This window comes from Drosophila bipectinata, chromosome 3R (genome assembly GCF_030179905.1).
Source record: "Drosophila bipectinata strain 14024-0381.07 chromosome 3R, DbipHiC1v2, whole genome shotgun sequence".
In the NCBI taxonomy this organism is placed as follows: domain Eukaryota; kingdom Metazoa; phylum Arthropoda; class Insecta; order Diptera; family Drosophilidae; genus Drosophila; species Drosophila bipectinata.
In genome coordinates, this window is record NC_091739.1 from 14,281,666 (window position 1) to 14,302,727 (window position 21,062).

Sequence of the window (21,062 nt, forward strand, 5' to 3'; positions counted from 1 at the left end):
GCATCCATAAGATACGAAACCCATAAGAACGCTCGCATGGCTTTTGTATTGCGCCATAAACGTTTCGCTGCTCGTAACGCCACAACGCTGTGGCAGCGGCCTTCTTCTCGCGCGTAAACATCGGTCTCCGTTCTCCGTTCTCAGTTCTCAGGTCCGGGCCAACAAGAATAGCAAAAAGCCATCCCAATACCCCAGACAGACAAAACTCAACTCTCCAACGACTCAAAGTTGCGTCGCGTCGCTGCCACTGCTCTGCCGCAGTTGGCGTCGCTCTGCCAGCGCCAGCAGCAAGAATTACCAATTACACGAAATTTTTATACTCTTTTAAAAATTTCGTTTTATTATAATATTTATTATCGTGGCGCGCAGTAGTGTCTGCGGAACTCAGCTCCCAATTCCAGACCCAGACTCGGCTTTCAGCTCCCCGATTCCGATTCGGATTATGATTTCCATCCAGAGTCCGATTCCGATTCGCTGTGTTTATTGTTCCTACGCCCGCCGCCGGCTTATTGTCATTTAACTGTTATAGTGCATAAAACAAAAAAAAAGAAAAGCCCATGTTTGCGTGAAAAATCAAAAACAAAAACTGTCAAAACACTCGGTTTTTATCGCCTTTTTGGTGTGTGCGCGCGGTGAATGAAAATAAAAAGGCCATAAAGTTGACATCGACAAGGTTCGAGTTCGAGAGTTCGATAGTTCTGCCAGCCAAGTGTTTTTACGGCATTTTAAACAAAGTAATTAAAAACTGAATGAAAAGAAAGCATTTCTCCAGGAGGCACACAACCACACACACTCACACGCACACTCTTGAGAAGTCGTAAAAAAAGCCGCAGGGAAACCCTCGCTCTTCCATAAAATAACAAATTTCGTTGTGAATTCGCCAGTTTTGAGCGAAATAAAAAGCTGAAAAATATCCAAATTTAACAAATTCGCTAGAGAAATCTCCATAAGGTAACGAAATGCATTTCAAAGTAGCTTAAAGTCGGAAGAAGACTTCCATTTTCCCCTCCCGTATCTCTGTAAAAGTTACTAACTATCTGCCATCTCTATAGATTACTAATCGCGGGCTAAAGTCACTTCTAAAAAAAACCCCATAAGTAGTTCTACTAACCCTTTGGCACAATCCAGAGAAAATTCAAGGCACAAACAAGAATTATATACGTTCTCCACTTGAGGTCTATATCTTGGCTATAAGAGAGATTTATGTTCAATCTAAACATATTCAATTTGGTTAATGTTCTTTTTTATGTTTTCCGAGCAATTTTTATAAAAAGTCTATATGTGTGTGGCTACCATTCGGATGATTCTCTTATTTATAGCATTAAATGCGAACTTTATTTTCGGTTTTAGTATGTTTTAATTTGATCAATTTGGGGAGTGATTTATTAAGTGATTTTATAGTAGTTTCCATTGGATTACAAGTCAGTAAAGTTTAAAGGGGAGCAGATAGAAGATTCACAACTGAAACATCATTTTATGAGGTCTATGAATATCATAGTTAAAAGATTTAATATTCGAGTGGCTCTATATATCGCTTTCAATAAGAATTCAAACAAAATTTGTTAAAGGCAACACCAAATAATAGCTCAATATTCAATAGGTATTCCCCAAAAAACGACTAATAAAATAAATATTCCGAAAGACTCGAAAAATCCGAAATATAAACCATAACAAGAACAAGAAGAATAGAACTGAATTCCGAAGATTCGATCTCCGAAAAAATATGTGCAATGTCAAAATTTGTTTTCGATAGTATGCTGCCAAAGTATCCACAGTTCCAGCCGTTTATCAGTTCGCACCTAACCACCACCCCCCCAAATTCGTCATCTGCAGCAGTAGCCGCCGCCCTTGCAGCCGCCGCCGCATCTGCCAGCGTCTCAGCCACCGCCAGCAGCAGCAACAACAACACCAGCAGCATCAGCAGCCACATAAGCACCATCAACAACAACAGCAGCAGCAGTCCCAGCAGCAGCAGCAATCACAACAACATCACTCTTGCAGCGGGCTCCCTGTCTCCCAGTCCCAGCGGATTACACTTGGGCCAGCACCACCTGGGTCAGTCGCCCCACTCGCCGGTGTCCTCGTCCTCGCCGTTCCAGCAACACCAACAGCAGCAGCAGAGCCTGCACCAGCAGCAACAACAGCAACAGGCGCAGCAACAGCACCACCAGTACTCCTCCTTGTCGGCGGCCCTCCAGCTGCAACAGCAACAGCACCACATCAACAAGCTAGCCGCCGTAGCCGCCGCCTCCCACGGCCACGCCCACGCGCACCAGCAGTTGCTGTTGACTCCGCCGTCAGTTGGAAATTCGCAAGCCGGGGACAGCAGCTGCTCCCCATCGCCGTCGGCATCTGGCAGTTCGTCGCTGCACCGCAGCCTCAACGACAGCTCGCCGGTTTCCGGACCCGCATCCACGTCGGCATCCGTAAACGCGGCCAATTCCGTAGCCGCCGCCGCTGCCGCTGCTGCCGCCGCCGCCGCGGCCAGCTCCTCGTTTGCGATCCCCACCAGCAAGATGTATCCCTATGTATCGAATCACCCGAGCACCCATGGAGGGCTCTCCGGAATGGCCGGGTTCTCGGGGCTGGAAGATAAGTCGTGCAGGTGAGTCAAGTTGAAGGGATAAAGGGGGTATATCTTGGAGATATTTAGATAGATATCTTTCGAGGGGTATCTTCTGATTAGTCATCATATATATGAAACTTTCTTTCCAAGAACCCATTTGGAATGCCTCTGACACCCTCGTCCTCTGAAACCCCGCCATAAACCGCAAACCACAAATCCGTTTCGAATGCGCTCTAATTATCGGCTCGGGTCTGGTCCTCTTGGCTTCCTGACTGGCCGGACATTCATATCGAATGGCCATAAAAGGACGAAAATTAGAACAGCCTGCGGTGGCCGGTGGCAATTTGTTGCCGGCCACCAGATTCGCACGCACACTGACCTTCCGCTGTGGCCATTTGCATATTGAAACTACATACAGTGCGCCCTGCTGTGCGTGGGCGTGTTCCGGATTAGTGTGCAATTAGAGGCGACCGCAGTCGGAGCTGCTGCTGCTCGAAAAAGGGCAAATGCAAATGGCCCGGGGCTCAGCCAGCTCATTAGCATTTGACTTTTCAAATGGCCAGGGGCATGGGTGGGAACGAGATAGGGATCGCCATCACATCCGTATGTTAACTTTTGGTTTGTTCTCCCTCTCACCTGCAGCAGGTACACAGACACCGTGATGAACAGCTACCAGTCGATGAGCGTACCTGCCTCGGCCTCGGCGCAGTTCGCTCAGTTCTATCAACATGCCACAGCCGCCGCCTCGGCGGTCTCAGCCGCCAGTGCCGGGGCCATTGGAGTCGACTCCCTCGGAAATGCCTGCACCCAGCCCGCCTCCGGGGTCATGCCAGGAGCCGGGGGTGCCGGTGGGGCAGGAATCGCCGATCTGCCGAGATATCCCTGGATGACACTTACAGGTGAGTTGTTGTTTTGTTTCTAAGAAATTCGTATCCAAAAGTTATGACGATCTATCTTAAAAATCTTACAAATCTTTAATATTCCCACTTATTAAATCCTAAAGAATCCATTCCACTAAGTACTGATCTTTCTAGTTTTCCATAAAAACAAAACTATGTACTTTGGTTATTTGGAAAAGATACACAATCATTCGACTTCAAGGCAAGAAAATCCAATAAAATTAAGAATGAATCTGTGGGCCATAGAAACCATAGCTCTATATTTTTGTGTATACATTAATCATGGCCAATTACACTGAAAGAAATGTAAGACATTCTAATACCTGCTGTAATACCCAGTGGCCAAATATTGAAAGTGATCTGATAGTTTATACTTCATCATATAAACAACAGATATTCCGATTTCCAACCATTCCCATTGCCGTTTCGCCGACAATTCCGATTCATAATGAACACTTTGCGGGGCACTTCGAAGTCGTTTATATCGCATAAGTCTTCCAGGGCGATATGGATTCGGATCGGAATCCAAAAACCGAAACAAGCTAAAGAGCTAAAAAGTTGGCAGTAAATAAAAATGAAAATAGTTTGAAAAACGCTCTTGTCTGTTGGTCTGCTGGTCTGTTTGTCGTGTGGTTTGGTGGCTCGTCGATTTGTAATTTAAATAGCCTCAAGGTTGCCACACACAAACACTCGGCGTGGATACACACAACAAATGCTGGGGATGTGCCCCCGCGCATACGAAATCCAGCAGATACAGAGATACTCGAGCGCGCCAAAAGATACAGATACAGATATTTTTTTTGTATCTTTTTGCGGGCGGCCGCCGCTTTTTTTTATGCGGCTAACGTAGTATGAGCGAACTCACTTTAAATTTATGTGGGTCAGTTTAATTTACGCGATCCGTTCGCTTTTTCCGCGCATTTTTTTGCACATCAGGATTTATTTATCATTTTGGCCAGAAAGCCAGCGAGGCAGCCATCCACTCGATTTCCACAATGCACACAAGAAATTGAACGAATTCAGTTTTCCAGTCTGCCCCCGCCGGGTTGAATGGCTTGTGATTAATGGCAGACACCATATGAATAGACTGTCAATTGGCCCCAAAGTTATAGACTGCACATCGGTCGCCATGATAGAGAAAACATGCGGCGATGGTGATGCCGATGTATTTACTCGGGAATCACTTGGGATTTTGCTTCAGTTTATGGCCCGGGCATGTGAATTAAAAGGCATGAGTGATTGCCAATTGATGAGCTTGCAGACAGATTAATAAGCGAAAACAAGGTAGCAGCTTTATGGGATCTAAGAAACCTCCGAGCATCTAAGAATTCTCTAAAGATTTCGGTTAATAAATAAACAAAATGCTAAAAAGATAAACGGGTTTTTGGTCAGATCTGGGTGTTGGTAAATCGATAACTAGCGATTGAGATTAAAAACATATATTCTAATGGTGGGAAGACTATAAAACCCCATAGGGTTTTTACACCATTAGTTGGCCCGGACAAACCTGTTTTGGCTAAAACAAAAAAAAAGAATGGCTAGTAAGATAAACGGTATTTCGCACAATGAAATATTTTGCATATCTTGTGCTCACAGCGTCAAGGCGATAAAATTGTCAACGAGATCATAGACGACGCGACGACTGCGGCGACTGGCAGCGATGAAAGTAAATACGAGCATGACGCCATTATGGCAGCCAAGTGCGCGACACGTCGGCGCAGAGCCCCTGCTCCTCCACTCTCCTGCCACATACATAAACTGCTGCATATAGCCATGCAGTTGCATGTGAATCGCCCAAGAATCTTCCCTGCTCCCCGCCCCATTTACCCCGAGAGTCTTTCTGGCTGGCTTTCACTTGGCCAAGCCTCCGAACCCACCCAAAAAACTAAAAACTAGCAAGACCCAAGACCAACACCCGGACTTGCTTGCAACAACAAATGCTGCAACTTTAACAGCAACAGCAACGGCAAAAGGCAACGTTTTACAGCTGAATGCTTGCCAAATGCAATTTAACTAATGAATTTTAATATTTTACGCCAAAGCGTCTGAATGAATTTTCATTTTCACATCGTTGCACCGACTCCGGACAGCAAAATCAACAATGTTGCCAGCAAACTTGACGATTGCCGAGGGGCCGAGGGGGCGAGTGGCTAGGTGGCGTTCCAGTGGGGAGGTGTCTTCCTGGGCTGTGCGGGCGCGCCTGCACCTGATTATGCTGATAAGAAAGCAAAGAGGTTAACTTTTCTTAATTATCTGGAAAAGCGCAGCCCGACAAAGCATGAAAATGGCAAAAGCTTTTCCTCCGCACTGAAAATTCGCAAACTCAGCACGTGCTTTAGGGGGTAGCGGGTGGGATAGGATGGATAAGAAAATGGCTAAAGAAATTACACTTAACAAAAACTAAAATAGTTTTAGTTTTGGAGAAGCACAAAAAATACAAAGTCAAATCATAAAAGTTTGATTAGGCAAGAAGTTTTAGAATATTTTCATTAAAGGATAAAATAATTTTATATTCTTTAGACAAAGTTTTTCTCGTGGTGTAGACTGCCTTGGCTAGATAAGAAGCCACTGGCTCATAAATTGTGCAATCATCAATGCGACAAAGAAGTCTGGGCCTCGCAGAATCTCTTCTATACACGAGATTGCCTGGCCACTGTCCGTTTGTCCGCGGGTCCGCGTGTCCGTCTATCTTTCCGTCAAATAAAATGGCAACAGCGACTGGCAAATGGCAAATGCACAGAAATTTGTGTATTTTAATTAAAAACACGCCAACGATGCCGAGCAGCTTCATCTGCTTATTAATTAGGAGGAGTCGGCGTCTCTGGTCGTTGGCATCTCCTCGAACTCCCAAGCTCCACAAGCTCCCGAGCTCCCCCGTCCATCTGGGCCATTCCGTGGTCTACTTAGAGCGGAGCCGGTTCAACTGGCCAGAGGTTCACTGTGCTGGTGGTCTCCACTCGGCTAATTCTGCTTTTTGTGGCCGGCGCTGACAACTAAATTGAAAACGACCCCATTGAGTGGTTTATGAAAACTGGCATACATATGGGGGGAAAAAAATATAGAAGAAGGGGTTCTCTGGGCATGATTTGAGAGATCGTCATAACTCAGCAGGAACTCGCTCAAGGCTATTGGCGGGCAATTTTGCATTAGCCCAACTCCTTGCCAAACTCCTTGGCCATAAAAAAATAAAAAAAAATATTAACCATCGTTTTTTCCTCATTTTTCATTTCAGACTGGATGGGAAGTCCCTTCGAGCGTGTCGTTTGCGGCGATTTCAACGGTAAGTACTGCAATTAACCGGAACCCTTGAAGTTAATTTCCCGACTGGCATTGAGAAAATGGGTTATCCATCTAACCGGGCATGGAATATGACTGCGTTTTTTAGTGCCGGCTGAGATGGCCTTGAAGCTTGGGAGTGTTACCTGCTGGGAATGCATCTTCCACCCGGCCACTTTCACCGCCGAAACCCTTCTCGGCTGGCCGCCTGCGACTCGACTCGCTCCTGGTGATGTCCTGTCATAAATCCTTCGGGCCATTGTCTCGATCGTATTGTGATTTTCTGGCAAATGTCTGAAAAAGGCACTGACATCCGGCAACTGTTGCGCTAAAGAACAGCTCTCTAGGGTTATCTTATCTTCGCGTCGTGATTTATTCGCATTCCCCGGCCAGCGATAGAGGCGCTATGTGAATAATAAAATATATTATTTTTATTAATTTTACAAGCCATAATTGTAGCGCGGTCGTGATAAGCTCGATCGCTGTGGAATTGAATTATAGGGGTTGTGCCTCTCTCTCTTTCACTGTCTGTGGCTCTGTCTCTTTCCAAATTCCAAGCTTTGAACTCGAACGTCGCGCTTGAAATCAATGCAATATCAATGTTTCAATTCGATTGCGGCCGCCGACGAGAGATCAATGTCATTGGGATCGGGTTTTCGCCTTGCCGCCATCTCGCAGATAAATGCTGATCCCGCTGACCCCTCAACAGCTCCCCTCTCCCTGATGCAACCTCCCCCTCACCCATCCCTCTCTGGTTTTCGGAGTGCTATCTCCCTCGCAACATGGACGACGGCTGGCAAGGGTTAATTTATGAGGCGCGATAAGCGAATTCCATTTCGTTTCGGTTTTTGTTTAATTTCCGATTCCCTGTGTTTTCTTTCGGTTTGTGTTTTCCTTTTTCTGTATTTACATTTTGGTGTGTTCTCTGTCTATATGGCTGCCATCTCCCTCTAATAAAGACTCCCCCCTGGCCGAGGGGGAGTGTGCGACACCGTGTTATCGGCACGTTTCGTGTCGTTGTTTTCAGTTTTTTTTCCATTTCCCTGCCTGCCGCCGGCGGAAAATTCGAAATGACACGTTTCTCTGCTGCTTTTTTTTCGAGTTGTTTTTTTTTTTTTAACTACTCCATGCGGCTGTTAATCTGCGGTTTTAATACCCAAGTGGCGCAAATTGGCAAAGGGGTTTGAATTACAAAGCCGGGACGCAGGATTCGGCCGCACAGACACAGAGATGAGGACAAAATGGCAGCCAGACTGGCGCGGTTTCGGCCTCTGGCATGGACTGGGGGCATGGACTGGGGCATGGGCCTGTCAGACATGTAAATTTTGGCGCAGACAAAATCAAATTAAAAGCGCACACGTTCCACAGACAATTGCCAACTCGATTCCCCAGTCCCCTTGAAGTACTTGATCACAGTTTATTCCCCTCATACTAGTCACACTTGAAGAAAACCTAAGAGTGTTGGAGTAATATCCATATAGGGCTTAAAAATAGCATTGCATGGCTTAAGTCAAAAGTTTTCTTTCATTTCATTAATTTTAATATTTTATTTACACAAAAGTTCTATATAGAACTGGCTGCGACATATTTAGGATATATTCTTCTATATAACTTCTCACATCGCGTGGCATGCGTGACTGCCGCCACTTCGCTCGACTTTTCCGGTTGTGATAAATTCTAAAGACTGGGAGTAGTTAGTATTAATTTAATCGCGGAATTAAACAAGTCGCTGCCGGTGTCGGCTAATGCACTCTTCGTTCTCCGCTTAAATTTATTATTTTACCCGATTAATGGATGAGATTAGAGTTTTTACGATGCACTTAGTTCTCTGTGATGAGCCATAATCATTTCCAAATGCGACTGGTAACTAGTCTACTGCATTTATGAGAGATTCCATACCCGAGAGTCTATCCAACACTTTTTATTTGTAATGAATACGTTGTGAGATTTACTTTTCAACTTTACAATTGTAAAGAATGGGTTCTCCAGGAACGTCTATTCCTCCAGAGGATAAAGGAGCTGATGGGCCTTTTGTGTTTTGGGAATCCTCCCCTAGAGGAACTCGTTATTCCAGTTGTTGGCTTTGTGGGAATCCTTTCGCGCCCTAGCCCCTCTCTCCTAATGAAGCAATTCAGGTAATTGGAGTTGCTATTCCGGCCGAGCTTCGTCTTCTGAAAAGATCAAGCTTCAATGGCCTGAATAATAAAACCTGTCGTTGACAAAAGACCGTCGTCTGGGATCATGGCTGCAGCATCAGCCACCATTTTCCAAGAGCCATTCACAAAAGACCGAGTCCCCGTAAGCCATTAATCAAGTATGTCAGCCACAAAAAAAAAAATCCAAAGGAAATGGAAGATTCGAATTACTAATAGGCGAGGTGGGTTCTCTGTGGTCTGCGGTCCCTCCACAGGACCACACCTCGTCTCTGGCGGGGGGATGTGGCTCCAGGAGCGGGGGGTACACCGGGTATTATAACGAAATTTCCAGCTGAGGGGGATAAGCATGAGTTATGCGCACGCCTAGGTAAATATAGAACCCGCATCGATCGATCTATGCTTTTTATACGAATTTAAGTGTCACGTTTTCCATTTGGTGGGAGGGGGGATTGTGGAGAAGGGAGCTGGGAGATGGCTGGTCTAAGAGGGCGGGGGTGCTTCTTCGAATGGCGTTTTAATACGTCATCGTTTCAAGTCGGCCCACGCAATCTAAGTTATGGCCGACATCTGCCCCCGAGTTCTGCATTCGGAATAATGGAAATAGGAATCCGGAGTTCGTGTTTGTTTTCACCAAATAGGAAAAATTATATGTATTTGTATGCGATATCGAGTGCTTGGACTTGGACCCGTGTGCACTGGGCCGTGAACGTAGTTGGGAAAAACGGGGCCGAAAAAGGCAAGGAAAACCCAACCAAAGCAAACACAAAACACCCAGAATACAATACCAAAATGCGTTCTCAGTCGAAAGCAGTTGGCTCAATTTATATGTATTTTCAATAAAAGTCGATATAATGCTTGCCAAGGTTCATAGAACGAGCAAATGAACTTGGAAACGGCCAACAAAAAAACAAAACCAAAGAAAAGGAGAGAAAAATGTGGCGGTGGCAACCAATGAAGGCAATCAATTTCAATTCAGTTTCCTCGCCTTTTTTCCCCAAAAAACGAGAATAGAAACACGCCGAAGCCAATGAGGCGTCCAAAGGGCAAGACGAGGCCAATTGCAGATATGTTTGAACGGCTTTGAAACCTTTTTTTTCATACCCTTCTAGCTGCTCAGGGTATCTTTAATTTTCAGAAGCCATGCTAAGCAATATTTATATTTAATAATCAATTTTTAGTCAACAAAGATCATAATATATTATGTTTATAAGTAACAGCTGCCTCCAAGTAATAGTTTCCACCAACCATTGTCTTTTCTTAGTCCCCGAATAAGAGTATCCAAACAAAGGAGCCAAAAAGTGTTGATGAACCCTAGTGCCACCCGCTGAAAGCCCCATCTGAGTAGCTTTGTATCTGTGTACCCGAAAGATACACACAAACAATTTCATAGAGTCGCTGTGGCGCCACTTCATTGTGATCATTGAATGGCCGTTGATTGTGTCGCATCGATTCGCGGCGATTTTAATCGCAAGCGGCGCACATTAAACGCCTTTCATTTGCAATTAAATTGCCGGCCACAGACAGATACACAAAGCCAGCTAGCCAGCTAGGCAGGGGATACAGATACATTCGAGGGTGCTCGAGTTGCGGTCAGTTGCGGCGACACGTGTCCCCCAAACGGAGGAAGAACACCCACCCACCCAGAAGTGACAGGAACAGACGCCGTTTGCAAAAATCTTGCGGATTACCAATTCTAGACGCCTAATGCCATTTATAGGCCATCGCTACAAATGCTCCACAGCTGTCCGTCCGCCCAAAATTAGTCCGCCCACCTCTCTCTCGTTCTGGCGCACTTTCTTTGCTCCGTCTCTGTCTTGGGTGGGCCAAGAAATTTATTGAAACCACTTCGGTGCGATGGGCCAAAAAGGGGCAGGGGGGGTCGCCCAGAAAAAGAGTCTGATTTTGCAGGCTTTCCTTACCAGAAAAGCCCTCGTGTCTCAACTCACGGCCCTAGGCCCATTCTGCGGCTGGCTTCTTCCGCTTTCCTTTGGCCCGTTTCGCTTTTCGCTTCTGGCCATATATTTTTCACATTTATGTCGGGTATTTTGTCTTATCACACCCTCGTGTTTGCAGTGCATGCAAAAAATGTTGGGCTGTGGGCGTGGGGCGTGGCTGTGGGGTAAGGTTGTGCCGCCAACCACCCACGAGATTAAAAATGCCATAAAGACAGTAAGGGTGAATGGCTCTAATGGCTGCCGTTGCCGTTATTTGCCATCCTGCTTGCACACACACAACCTCTCTCTCTCTTTTGGTTTTCTCATTTCTTTGGAGAGAAAGGAAAAGGAAAAGTGGAAAAGGAACTGTTACCATGTTGCTATGGCTCTGGCTGGCCCGAGCTGAAATTTAGGGCTGTCTGCACTTCCTGAGATACAATATATCCGGGGGTCTTATCCGAAGAGATAATGTCAAAAGCATATGGTATAAGTACGTACGATCTATGACTTGGTAGAAAATTGTATCTCAAGAGTTCTTAAATCGTAATGGTTTTAAGATTTCGGTGAAAAATCAATATCCTCTCTTGAATTCTTAAACTCTTGAATTAAATAATATTATTTAACTTTAAAGGATATATACGTTATCGGCTTGCTTTGAAAACCTCCTCTATGGACTTCTTAGATACCATTTTAATTGTGAATGCAACCTCCATCCTAGTCTATTCCTGATCCCCCTTAACTAGTATCACGAGCAGCAACGAGGAGTAATTCCAATAATGGCGTGAAATATTTGATGAGAATATATTAATCCCCCGGGAGCTGGAGTATTTGCAACATTTGCCGGGAATTTCCTCCGCTCCGCTCCAGGAAGAGCACAGACAACGACAGCTTGCCATATATTTTCCAAGATTAAGCACACAATTAGCAGTCCTGGCACTCCGGCTGGCACTCTGGCACTGGGGGCGTGCCAGATCGGATAGCCCAAAACAACAACAACAACAACATTGGCAACGCGCTTCACATAAATTGCAGAAGAAGCATCCCCGGGCGAACGCCATCCAGGTTTTCCACCCCTCTTTTCCAACCTGCCTGCGCCCCCTCTCTCAGCCTCTCAGTCCTTCTCGGCGCACAAAATGCTTTGCGCGACTGATTAAATTTAAATAAATTTAATAAACATAAATTATTTGCAATGGCAGCCAGGAGTTGCCTCCGACTCTCTGCCTTGCCACTTTGCCACCCCCAAAAATGCCGAGCAGGAGCGCAATTTAATGGCGGCGCTTACCTGCCCCACCACCCCTCTGCCAACACCCCTCTGCTCATCCTCCCCCTGGATGGCTAAAAGCCACACAAAAGAGCCAGATGTTGCCCGTGAGCCTTGTCAGAACAGCGTTTAAGCGGCTTTTCTTTCAAAGTTTAATTAGTCTTTTTCGCGCATTTGCATATCCCTGCTAGCTGGTGGGGCCTGGTGGGAGAAAGACTGCTCCCCTGGGACATCATTTTAGCCGAGAACATTGCAATTTTCGCTAAATGCCCAAAAGATCGTCTCTGCGAAACAATGAACTGCCTCTTCCAGGAAAGCCAAAAAAACTGTTGAGCCATCAGAAGCGCTCGGGACATGGACTTCCACATTCCTCACATCATCATCCTGTACCATCCATATGGGCTCGGAGGCTGGTGGATCTTTTTGGGCATGTTAAATGTCGGCCGATTGTTTATATATCTTTCAACATGCCATCCGGGAAGTTAGTTTCGAAAATTCATACCAAATATAAACAAATCAGCATAAAACATATGCACCAAGCCGCAAACACAATTCACAAGTGAAATTTCTTCTTTTCCAAAATAAGAAAACGCTTCCATAAATATATGGCTTCAAACAGAAATGGCTGCTGGGAGATCTGTGTCTTGGTGTCTTACAAACTGATAGGTTTATGTCTCCTTAGAAAGCCATTTAAAAATTAATTTTATAGCCATAAAAACAAAGGCTCTTGGCTGAATCAGCGAATATCAGATATATCCCCCAAAAGTAGGAAGCTCTGAAAGATTTCTGGAAATTCTCTTCTGAAAGACAAATACACAACCGAAAATTTGCGCGCCAAAAGTCAACAAACATACTGGTTGTAGATTCGCTAGAAATTTAGGCAAAATGTTTGGTCAAGCTTAGAATTTGAAATTTAAACTGAAACTGAATAAACACGAAAGTGCGGAGCACAATGTTTCAAAAGTTCTTTGTGACAAATCCGGGTATTTTGCCGGAAAAACGCTTGTCAAAGCTTAGAACTCGAATTCAGACTAATTGCCGGAATTGCCGACTTCTGGAACAATAAAGAAATATGGCTACAGCACGCATAGTGCTGCTAAACCACAATGTTTCAAAAAGTCTGTGTCAAGCGATATGTAAATTTGTTTATTATTTACGAAAACGAAAGCGAGAACGCTAGAATGTGGCTAGAAAGGGAGAGTAGGAGCCAAACACTAAACACGAAATACTCGTACAGCCAAAATGTTTGTTTATTGTACAATTTTGTGTCGCTTGATAAACAAGAAGCCAGAAGAAGACCAAAGACCCGTACCCCATACCCGTCATCGTCCCCACGGAACCACTTTCGAATGCACACTCACACACAGCTACTCGCCACAGAAAACACACAGATACGTGGATACAAAGACACATAGATACATAGATACACAGATACTTGGGTAAACTATGGCGCTTTTTACCTCCCCGCCAGCGCCCAATGTCCGTGAGAATGTGTGCGAGTATCTTTATTGTACGCTTTGAATTGTTTTTATGATTTTTATGTCATCATAAGTTTCAGTCTGCGCCGAGTTTTTTTCAGCGTCTCGTTTTCGTATGTTTCTGTGCTTATTTATACGCGGCGCTGTTTATTGAACAATTACGTTTATGATTATTAATATTTTTAATTGTTAATGTCATTGTTATAGAGGCTATCCCCGGGTCTGGCCGGGCCCATTCTCATAACCATTCTCCTCCCCATAACCCATAACCATTCACGGTCCCATTCCGAATCTTGACAGCGACGCCTTGGGACGACTTTTCTGGCTATAATGTCACCTCCCGGATTACGTTTCCCGTCTCCCGATTCGGTGAATAACCCAACCGATTTCCATCCGAATAGGCATCCAAATAGTATTTGTTTCCAACGCCACCGCGTCTGGAATTTCCCTTTTGGATTTGTGGCCCAAATTTTTCGTTTTATTTCGGATTTTTGTTTACTGGCCGCCGCCGCTTCAGTCAATTGCAGCCACGATTTATGGTGCGCTAATTGATTTTTAATTGGAAAATGTTTTTCCTACGCAATTGTGCAACGGACCGGTTCCACCGGCCACCGCAACTAAATTCGAAAAGCCAGCGATCAAGACAGCCGCATAGCGCTTGTCTAGCGAGCGCTTAAATACTGTTTATGATCGAGTGGGTAATTGAAAATCATCATAACGCAATGGGAGAGAGATGCCTTCCTAAATCGGAACGTGGGATTTTATTTTAATAGTTAATATAAACTGTGATTAATTCAAAAGGCATTTGTTTAGAAGTGAGTCAGATATTCAGGTTAGATCATATCAAAAATCGATCATTTATCCTTTCCATCAAACTTAACTAATTTATAATTCAATGGAAAATACATTAGCAATACTCTAAAAATCACTGCCCAAATTTATCAAATTAAAACATACATTAACCAAAAATTAACATAAATCTCAAATATAGGTATAGGATCCGATATAGTACTCAATGGAAGAACATAGTATATAATTCTTGTTTGGGCCACTTTCTTGGCTTTAAAAACAACTAAAAGACTTGTTTTCGAAATGTGTGGATCTCATTGAATGGCCCGAGGTGTAAGGCTCAAATAAACCAATTACTTCTGGTTACTGAAGACTCTTTTTTTTATGGCCACTCTGCAAGGGGAAAATGACTTTTGAAAACCTAAACCACAATCCAGGCAACTGGAACTCGGTGAGTTAATTACTTGTCAAACAGCGGCTATTAGTGCTGTAAATTGCCCGAATGACTCCGCTCAACGCCAACGCCACTGATTTATTTACAAAACAAACACCAGAGGATCCCCAAGAGCCCATACGAGGGAGCAGAGGGTCTTAAACCCGCTCGAATATCAAACGATCTGTGACGCCCAAAGCTGAGCCATGGCACGTACTTCGGCCACTTCTGTGTTGCGAACCCCGGCACGAACGCTCCGATTTCAGCTGATTCCAGACGGCTTGGACACTACTCCGGCCAGGGAATGTTTGGTCAGTGGTCGAGTGCAATTAAACGGCTGGCAATTACATGCCCAAAGAGGCAAGCCAAAAAGGGGTGACCACTATGCGTATGCGCAATGTCCAGATACGGTTGAACTGACTCCCTAATCGATACAAGATTACAGAATTACTTGGTTTTAGTGAAAACTTCTTTAAATCATAAACTAAGCTTCAACTCTAATTAATTATCAACTTGTTTAACAATTACATGCCTTTTATTCAAAAAATCGAAATAATGGCTGAACCACAAAGTGAGCGCCATTAAGTCAAGTGATATGGGAATGGGAATTGGAATCGGAATGTGAATGTGAATGCCGATTAATGACCACCCATTGTAACCAGAAATCAACAGTGGCTACTCGTGTTTACGAGCGCCCTTGTCATTGTACAATCGCTGTACTAATTAAACGGGACACACAGTGGTGATTCGCTAAACAACAATCGTCATTATGAGGGACTATAAAACGAGGATCGGATCGCTCTCGGTAGTCGATCGTTATGCACGGCGCAAGACCATGCGTAAAATCGTAAATAGATCATAAAACGCCCATAAAAAGCCATTTAACGAGCCCCAAAACAACCCGTCGAGTGCAGATAGACGACAGACTGTTGGCACAAATCGATCAATTGATTCTAGCTTTGAGTGAGTGTCTGTTTAACTGTCACCGAAGTCGAAATCGAGATCAATTGTTATGGGCAGCAGCAGCCCGGTTTTTGGGGGGCCCCATCGACCCGGGTGTATAAGAAGGTGATTTACGATCTTGGTCGTGTACTCCACTGGAATTTTGTGCAACTTTCACAGAGCCAAGCCACAACCTATGATGGGGTTTCTCTAGCGAACTTATGGGGAACTAGCTGGCAAGCAGTTATTTCGCTCGAAACTGGCGAATTCACAAAGAAATTTTGTTAAATTTGCATATGGTCTCGGGTTGGCTTGTTGGTGCAGCTGGTGGGATGCAAGTGGTGTGTCTTATGTGGAATTTATTTTGTGGCGAATGCAATTAAAAGGCGACCATCAATTACCCGGAAATTCAAGCTGACAATGTGCCGGCGGGATTCGAGGATTGTGATTTATAGGCCCGCGATCTTTTTTAATGCACTCTTTTATTTTAATTTTTTATTTATTTTATTTTTTATTTTATTTTACATCGGAATCTGGACCTACTAGGGCAGTCCCCAATTTCCTAGAAGGAGAGGTTAAAGGTTCACCTATTCCGTATTGAAATCTAAAGAGCAGGGCTGCTTCCAACTAGCTTATAGCCTAAAATCTAGCATTATATAAAGCTTCAATTTTATTTTTAGCCGTCAGTTTTGTCTATAAAGTCATAATCAGTAATTTTTCAATTATAAAAACTAACTCAGCAATTTCTACCAAATTTTCTCTTGTGTGAAAAGATCATTGAACCCTGAAAGACTCCCACCAAGCCGCTCGTCCAGACGCATTCACTCCAAAAAAAGAAAAAAAGAGAAGAAAACAAATTCCAGAGCCCGATTTGAAAACGTCGATTGTCCGTTTCCCAAGCGGATTTAAGGCTTTCCGAATAGTTTTTGAGTGGAAAAGCAGCAGCGGCCGTGGAAAATCAATAACAAACTCTATCTGCGGCTTGTGACTCAATTTCCGAGCTCTCTTTTCCGCTCAGCTCCGGCTGCAGCTCCACGTGTAGGCAGACGCTCTCTCTTTTCCCGGTGGATGGCATATTCCGGTTTTCCGCGCCGACTCACCACTCAAACCCCCGTCCATCTCTTTCTCTATCAGCCGTTGCCATGCCAACACTCTCTCTCCTTCTCTGTTTGTGTGTGTGTGAATGCGTGTGTCTACCTGTGCGAGGGCAGACACTGCGGCAGCCATGTTGGATTCCATCACTCTCCGGTCCTGCGAGCGCTGTGCAGCCATCTCGCTCGCACCTGCTGCCATTGCAGCGGCCATTGCGGGGGTCGTAAATCTTGTTTAGGGGCGCGTGTGTCCTGGGAGTCGTGATTTATGGGACGAATTGTAGCTGCTCATTGTAGCGTGTAAATAATTTAGATTAGTTTGGTATTCCTGGTTGCGAGAGCGGAAAAGGAGAGGTTGATTAGAATTGAAATTGCTTTCCTTCTTGCTCCTTGCTCCATTTCCCCCTTTCACTTTGTGTCCACTCAGCATCGAATGTTTTTCCCATTTTATGGCAGCTCTCTGGAAATTAAAAATATTCTAGTATTTACTAGTGGAAGAGAAGGAAATTAATTTGCAAGTAGAGCAGATATTTTATCGTATTTTTATTTTCTATTAAATGTAAAAAAGAGAAATCTAAAAGGAAAGTAGAGTGTCTTAACCCATGACTCACCTTAACTCAGCTTATCAGTTCAGGTAAATTCGAATGTCACGGCCTCATCGGACCGTAAATATTTTGCCAACTGCCCAATCTCATAAAAAATGCAACTGCAGATGATGATTTACAACTACAACCGAGAAAGATTTTTCAAAATCTGCACCTTTCATAATATTACGTAAAAATTGTCCCTTTTTTTGCGTACATTGTTTCGGGCTTATGATGTTGGAAAGTCGCAACTTGCAAACCATAAAAAATTGCCGCTGACATGAAAACCTTTTAGGAGAAAAACTCCGCACAATGGCAGCGGCAAGCGGCAAGGAGGAAAAATACAAAAAAAAAAACCATAAAACGGCAAGCGAGAAAAAGTGAGAGGCGGCTGGCACTGGGACAGCAATTTGTAGATAGCGAATTTTTGATTTCCGTAACATAAACACGGAGCCTGTGCCCATTCCAGGCGCAACTCGGCACTGCCGCGTAAAAAATTCGCACAGGTAGCGAGGAAAATTGCTAAAAAAAAATGTGTACAAAAAAACATGGAAAAGGAATGTGCAGGGGAAAATTGAGGAAAAGCGCGCTGGCCACCAGGGCGAGACCTGCTGCTGAGAGCGAATCGGTGCCGGTTGCCTCGGTTGCTTCACCCTTCCATGCACTGTGTGAGATGCGATTCTATAGCGGAATCAGGTCCGGAATGGACCCCGGGGAGTCGGTGTCCTGGGGCGACCGCCTGCTTACGTCAACTCACCCTTTTTGCCAGCCAGGTTGCCAGGTTGCTGGGTAGCTGGTGACTGGTGGCTCGAAAAAACTGTTTGTTTGGCTCGTAATTTGCAGACAGACATTCACAGTGCACCAGTGTCTCTTCCCCACTTCCCTTCCCCCCTAATCCGGCATCCACAGGCCCCAACCCCCGGCCACAAATCATGGGGCGACGCCTGACATGTGTTGCTGGCCATTAAGGCGAGCCAGAGTTCCATTTTCGACTGTCTGCCAGTGTCTTTGCAGCTCATTAAACGCTGCCAAAAATCGGCAACAACATCATCATCATCAACGGCATCTGACGTGACTTTCTCTTCCCGTTTTCGTTTGCAGGCCCCAACGGATGCCCCCGAAGACGCGGCCGCCAGACCTACACTCGCTTTCAGACCCTCGAGCTGGAGAAGGAGTTCCACTTCAACCACTACTTGACCCGGCGGAGGCGCATCGAGATTGCCCACGCTCTCTGCCTGACCGAGCGACAGATAAAGATCTGGTTCCAGAACCGGCGCATGAAGCTGAAGAAGGAGTTGCGTGCCGTCAAGGAAATAAACGAACAGGTGAGTCTGCCCTTCCACGAATTTGAATAAAATTAAATCAACTGATTGGTGTTTTCTCGATTCTTTCTTAAAGGCGCGACGTGATCGCGAGGAGCAGGAGAAGATGAAGGCCCAGGAGACGATGAAATCCGCCCAGCAGAACAAACAAGTGCAACAGCAGCAGCAGCAACAGCAACAACAGCAGCAGCAACAACAGCAGCAACAGCACCAGCAGCAGCAGCAACAACCGCAGGACCACCACTCCATCATCTCTCACAATCCGGGTCACTTGCACCACTCGGTGGTGGGTCAGAACGATCTCAAGCTCGGCCTGGGAATGGGCGTTGGCGTGGGAGTCGGTGTGGGCGGTGGTATTGGCCCCGGAATCGGTGGTGGCCTGGGCGGCAACTTGGGCATGATGAGTGCCCTGGACAAGAGCAATCACGACCTGCTGAAGGCGGTCAGCAAGGTAAACTCCTAAGCAGCTGGCCCCCAAAATGACGAGCCCCAGCCGAGCCAATCTTCCACCAGCCGCACCACTAGCACCACCACCAACCACACCACCACCACCGCCGCATCGCAGTCGCATCTTGTTGCGATAAAAACAAAAACCAGAAGATAAACTCGATAACTAAAATACGTAAAGTTTTACATAGTAAATAATTGCATAAGTCTACAAAAAAAAAACTACATTAACCCGAGAGAGGGAAAAGCAAAACGCAAAGGGGGGCGCCACCGGCTCAGAGGTGATTCTGTTTGGAGAAGGATTGAGTTGTTACTTTTTTTGAGGAGGCCAGCTGAGGTTTCTTTCGGTTGTCTATTTGATAGAACGACTGCCTTTTCTCTAGATCTCTAACGAGAGTTTGTGTATCCTTCCATGCTTCCATGTTTTTCCTTTCACTCCTGTGCAGTCCAACCCCTAAACCAGCAAACCGGCTAACCGGCAATTCAACCCCCAGCGAAGGGCCTCTGGGCCAGGGGGCTCACAACGAGAACGAGAAATGATAATATTAATGGATAATTTGAACTACTTAGAATAGCGGTAAATGCTTAAGGCAGGAGTTAGCAGGAGACGCGATCTATATAATATATAAATGAATATTGACGAAATGAGCGATTTTTGATAGTCAAAGGACCCGTTTGCCTGTCACAGACCCACTTCGCCCTCCATCGAAAAGGGGTAGTAGAGGAATGAGAACGTTCGGGATTCGATTGTAAAATTATTTGCGACTGCTGTAGGATAACCTAGTTCGATATTTAGAAGCCACGTTCGACTATGTTTAACGGTATATGAATACATAAATATATGGATATGCTTACAGATTAAAGATACTTACATATAGAGTTATATAGAGCGTACAAATGTATCTAAATATTTATTGGAAATTTCTGTTTATGTTTTTCGTCAACAAAAAAAAAAAGAAAGAAAAGAAAAGTAAGAAAAAAAAGAAAGTATCTTCCAATGTTTTTGTTTAAGTAAAATGTTTATTGTATGTTTGCTGTATTTTTGTTGTTTGCCATCGCTTGATACAATGATTTCTTCAATGCCATATTAATCTTAATTCGACGAGCGAGCAAACATTGCATACATAATTGCGCAAATATTCCCATAAATACCAGTTTTTAAGGACGAAACGGTATGCAACATACCCAAAAGCATAATCACGATTTCAAATACGTAATAATAATAATGAAGATGTAATAATAAATTGTCGTTTTGCCAGTGACTACAATTTTAAATTAAATACAGTTAAGCAAAAAGTATGTACTACAAATCTACAAAGAAAATTAACAAACAGAAAGGAACTCTGAATACGTATTAGCTTAAGGTTGCAACAACAGACAATGTGTCGAGAGTAGGCCGATAGGGGGGGAAAACGGCTCGAAAACCCATATACGTAGATTTCCAACTTCCCGAAATTAAATTTACTAGCATTATCTCTCGAGGATGGCGAGTTGAATTAAAGTCAAATCTATTTATTATACACAACCGAGGCGGAGGGCTTACACAGCGCGTATTTACATAAACAACAATTATTGACAAATATATATGAATATATATTACAAATATATACAAATATGAACTTATATATGTATAAAAGTACTAAATGTATGTGTATCTAGTATGGTTAATATTAAATGCAGTCAAGTCAGAAGTTAAAGTCTAGCCCACACCCACAAAAAAATAAAAAAAAAACAGCTTCCAGTAAAAACATCTTTTGAGGAACTCAGACTCTCACATTTTCCGACTTTCCCCTTTTAGCCTTGGTTCGAGTGATATTCACGCCTTTTTCAAGACCTGTTCCCACTTCCGTTTCTGTTTTTTGTTGCGTTTCAGTTTCGTTTAAG

The 21,062-nt window shown here is 44.4% G+C and overlaps 1 protein-coding gene across 1 annotated transcript; it reads left to right on the top strand.

The window, feature by feature from the left end:
* The first annotated feature begins 1,596 nt into the window (after positions 1-1,596).
* abd-A (abdominal A) lies at positions 1,597-19,459 on the top strand. Its single transcript, XM_043211758.2, has 5 exons — positions 1,597-2,605; positions 3,209-3,465; positions 6,698-6,745; positions 18,511-18,734; positions 18,808-19,459. The coding sequence occupies exons 1-5, from the start codon at positions 1,731-1,733 to the stop codon at positions 19,192-19,194; spliced, it is 1,791 nt and encodes a 596-aa protein (XP_043067693.1). The 5' UTR covers positions 1,597-1,730; the 3' UTR covers positions 19,195-19,459.
* Positions 19,460-21,062: the final 1,603 nt, after the last annotated feature.

What these genes read in the sequence shown, in the direction of transcription:
- abd-A (XM_043211758.2), top strand. Translation starts at nt 1,731, where the DNA reads ATGTCAAAATTTGTTTTCGATAGTATGCTGCCAAAGTATCCACAGTTC. An exon ending in CTGGAAGATAAGTCGTGCAG is followed by an intron (nt 2,606 to 3,208) that starts GTGAGTCAAGTT and finishes TCTCACCTGCAG; the next exon opens with CAGGTACACAGACACCGTGA. An exon ending in CGTTTGCGGCGATTTCAACG is followed by an intron (nt 6,746 to 18,510) that starts GTAAGTACTGCA and finishes TTTCGTTTGCAG; the next exon opens with GCCCCAACGGATGCCCCCGA.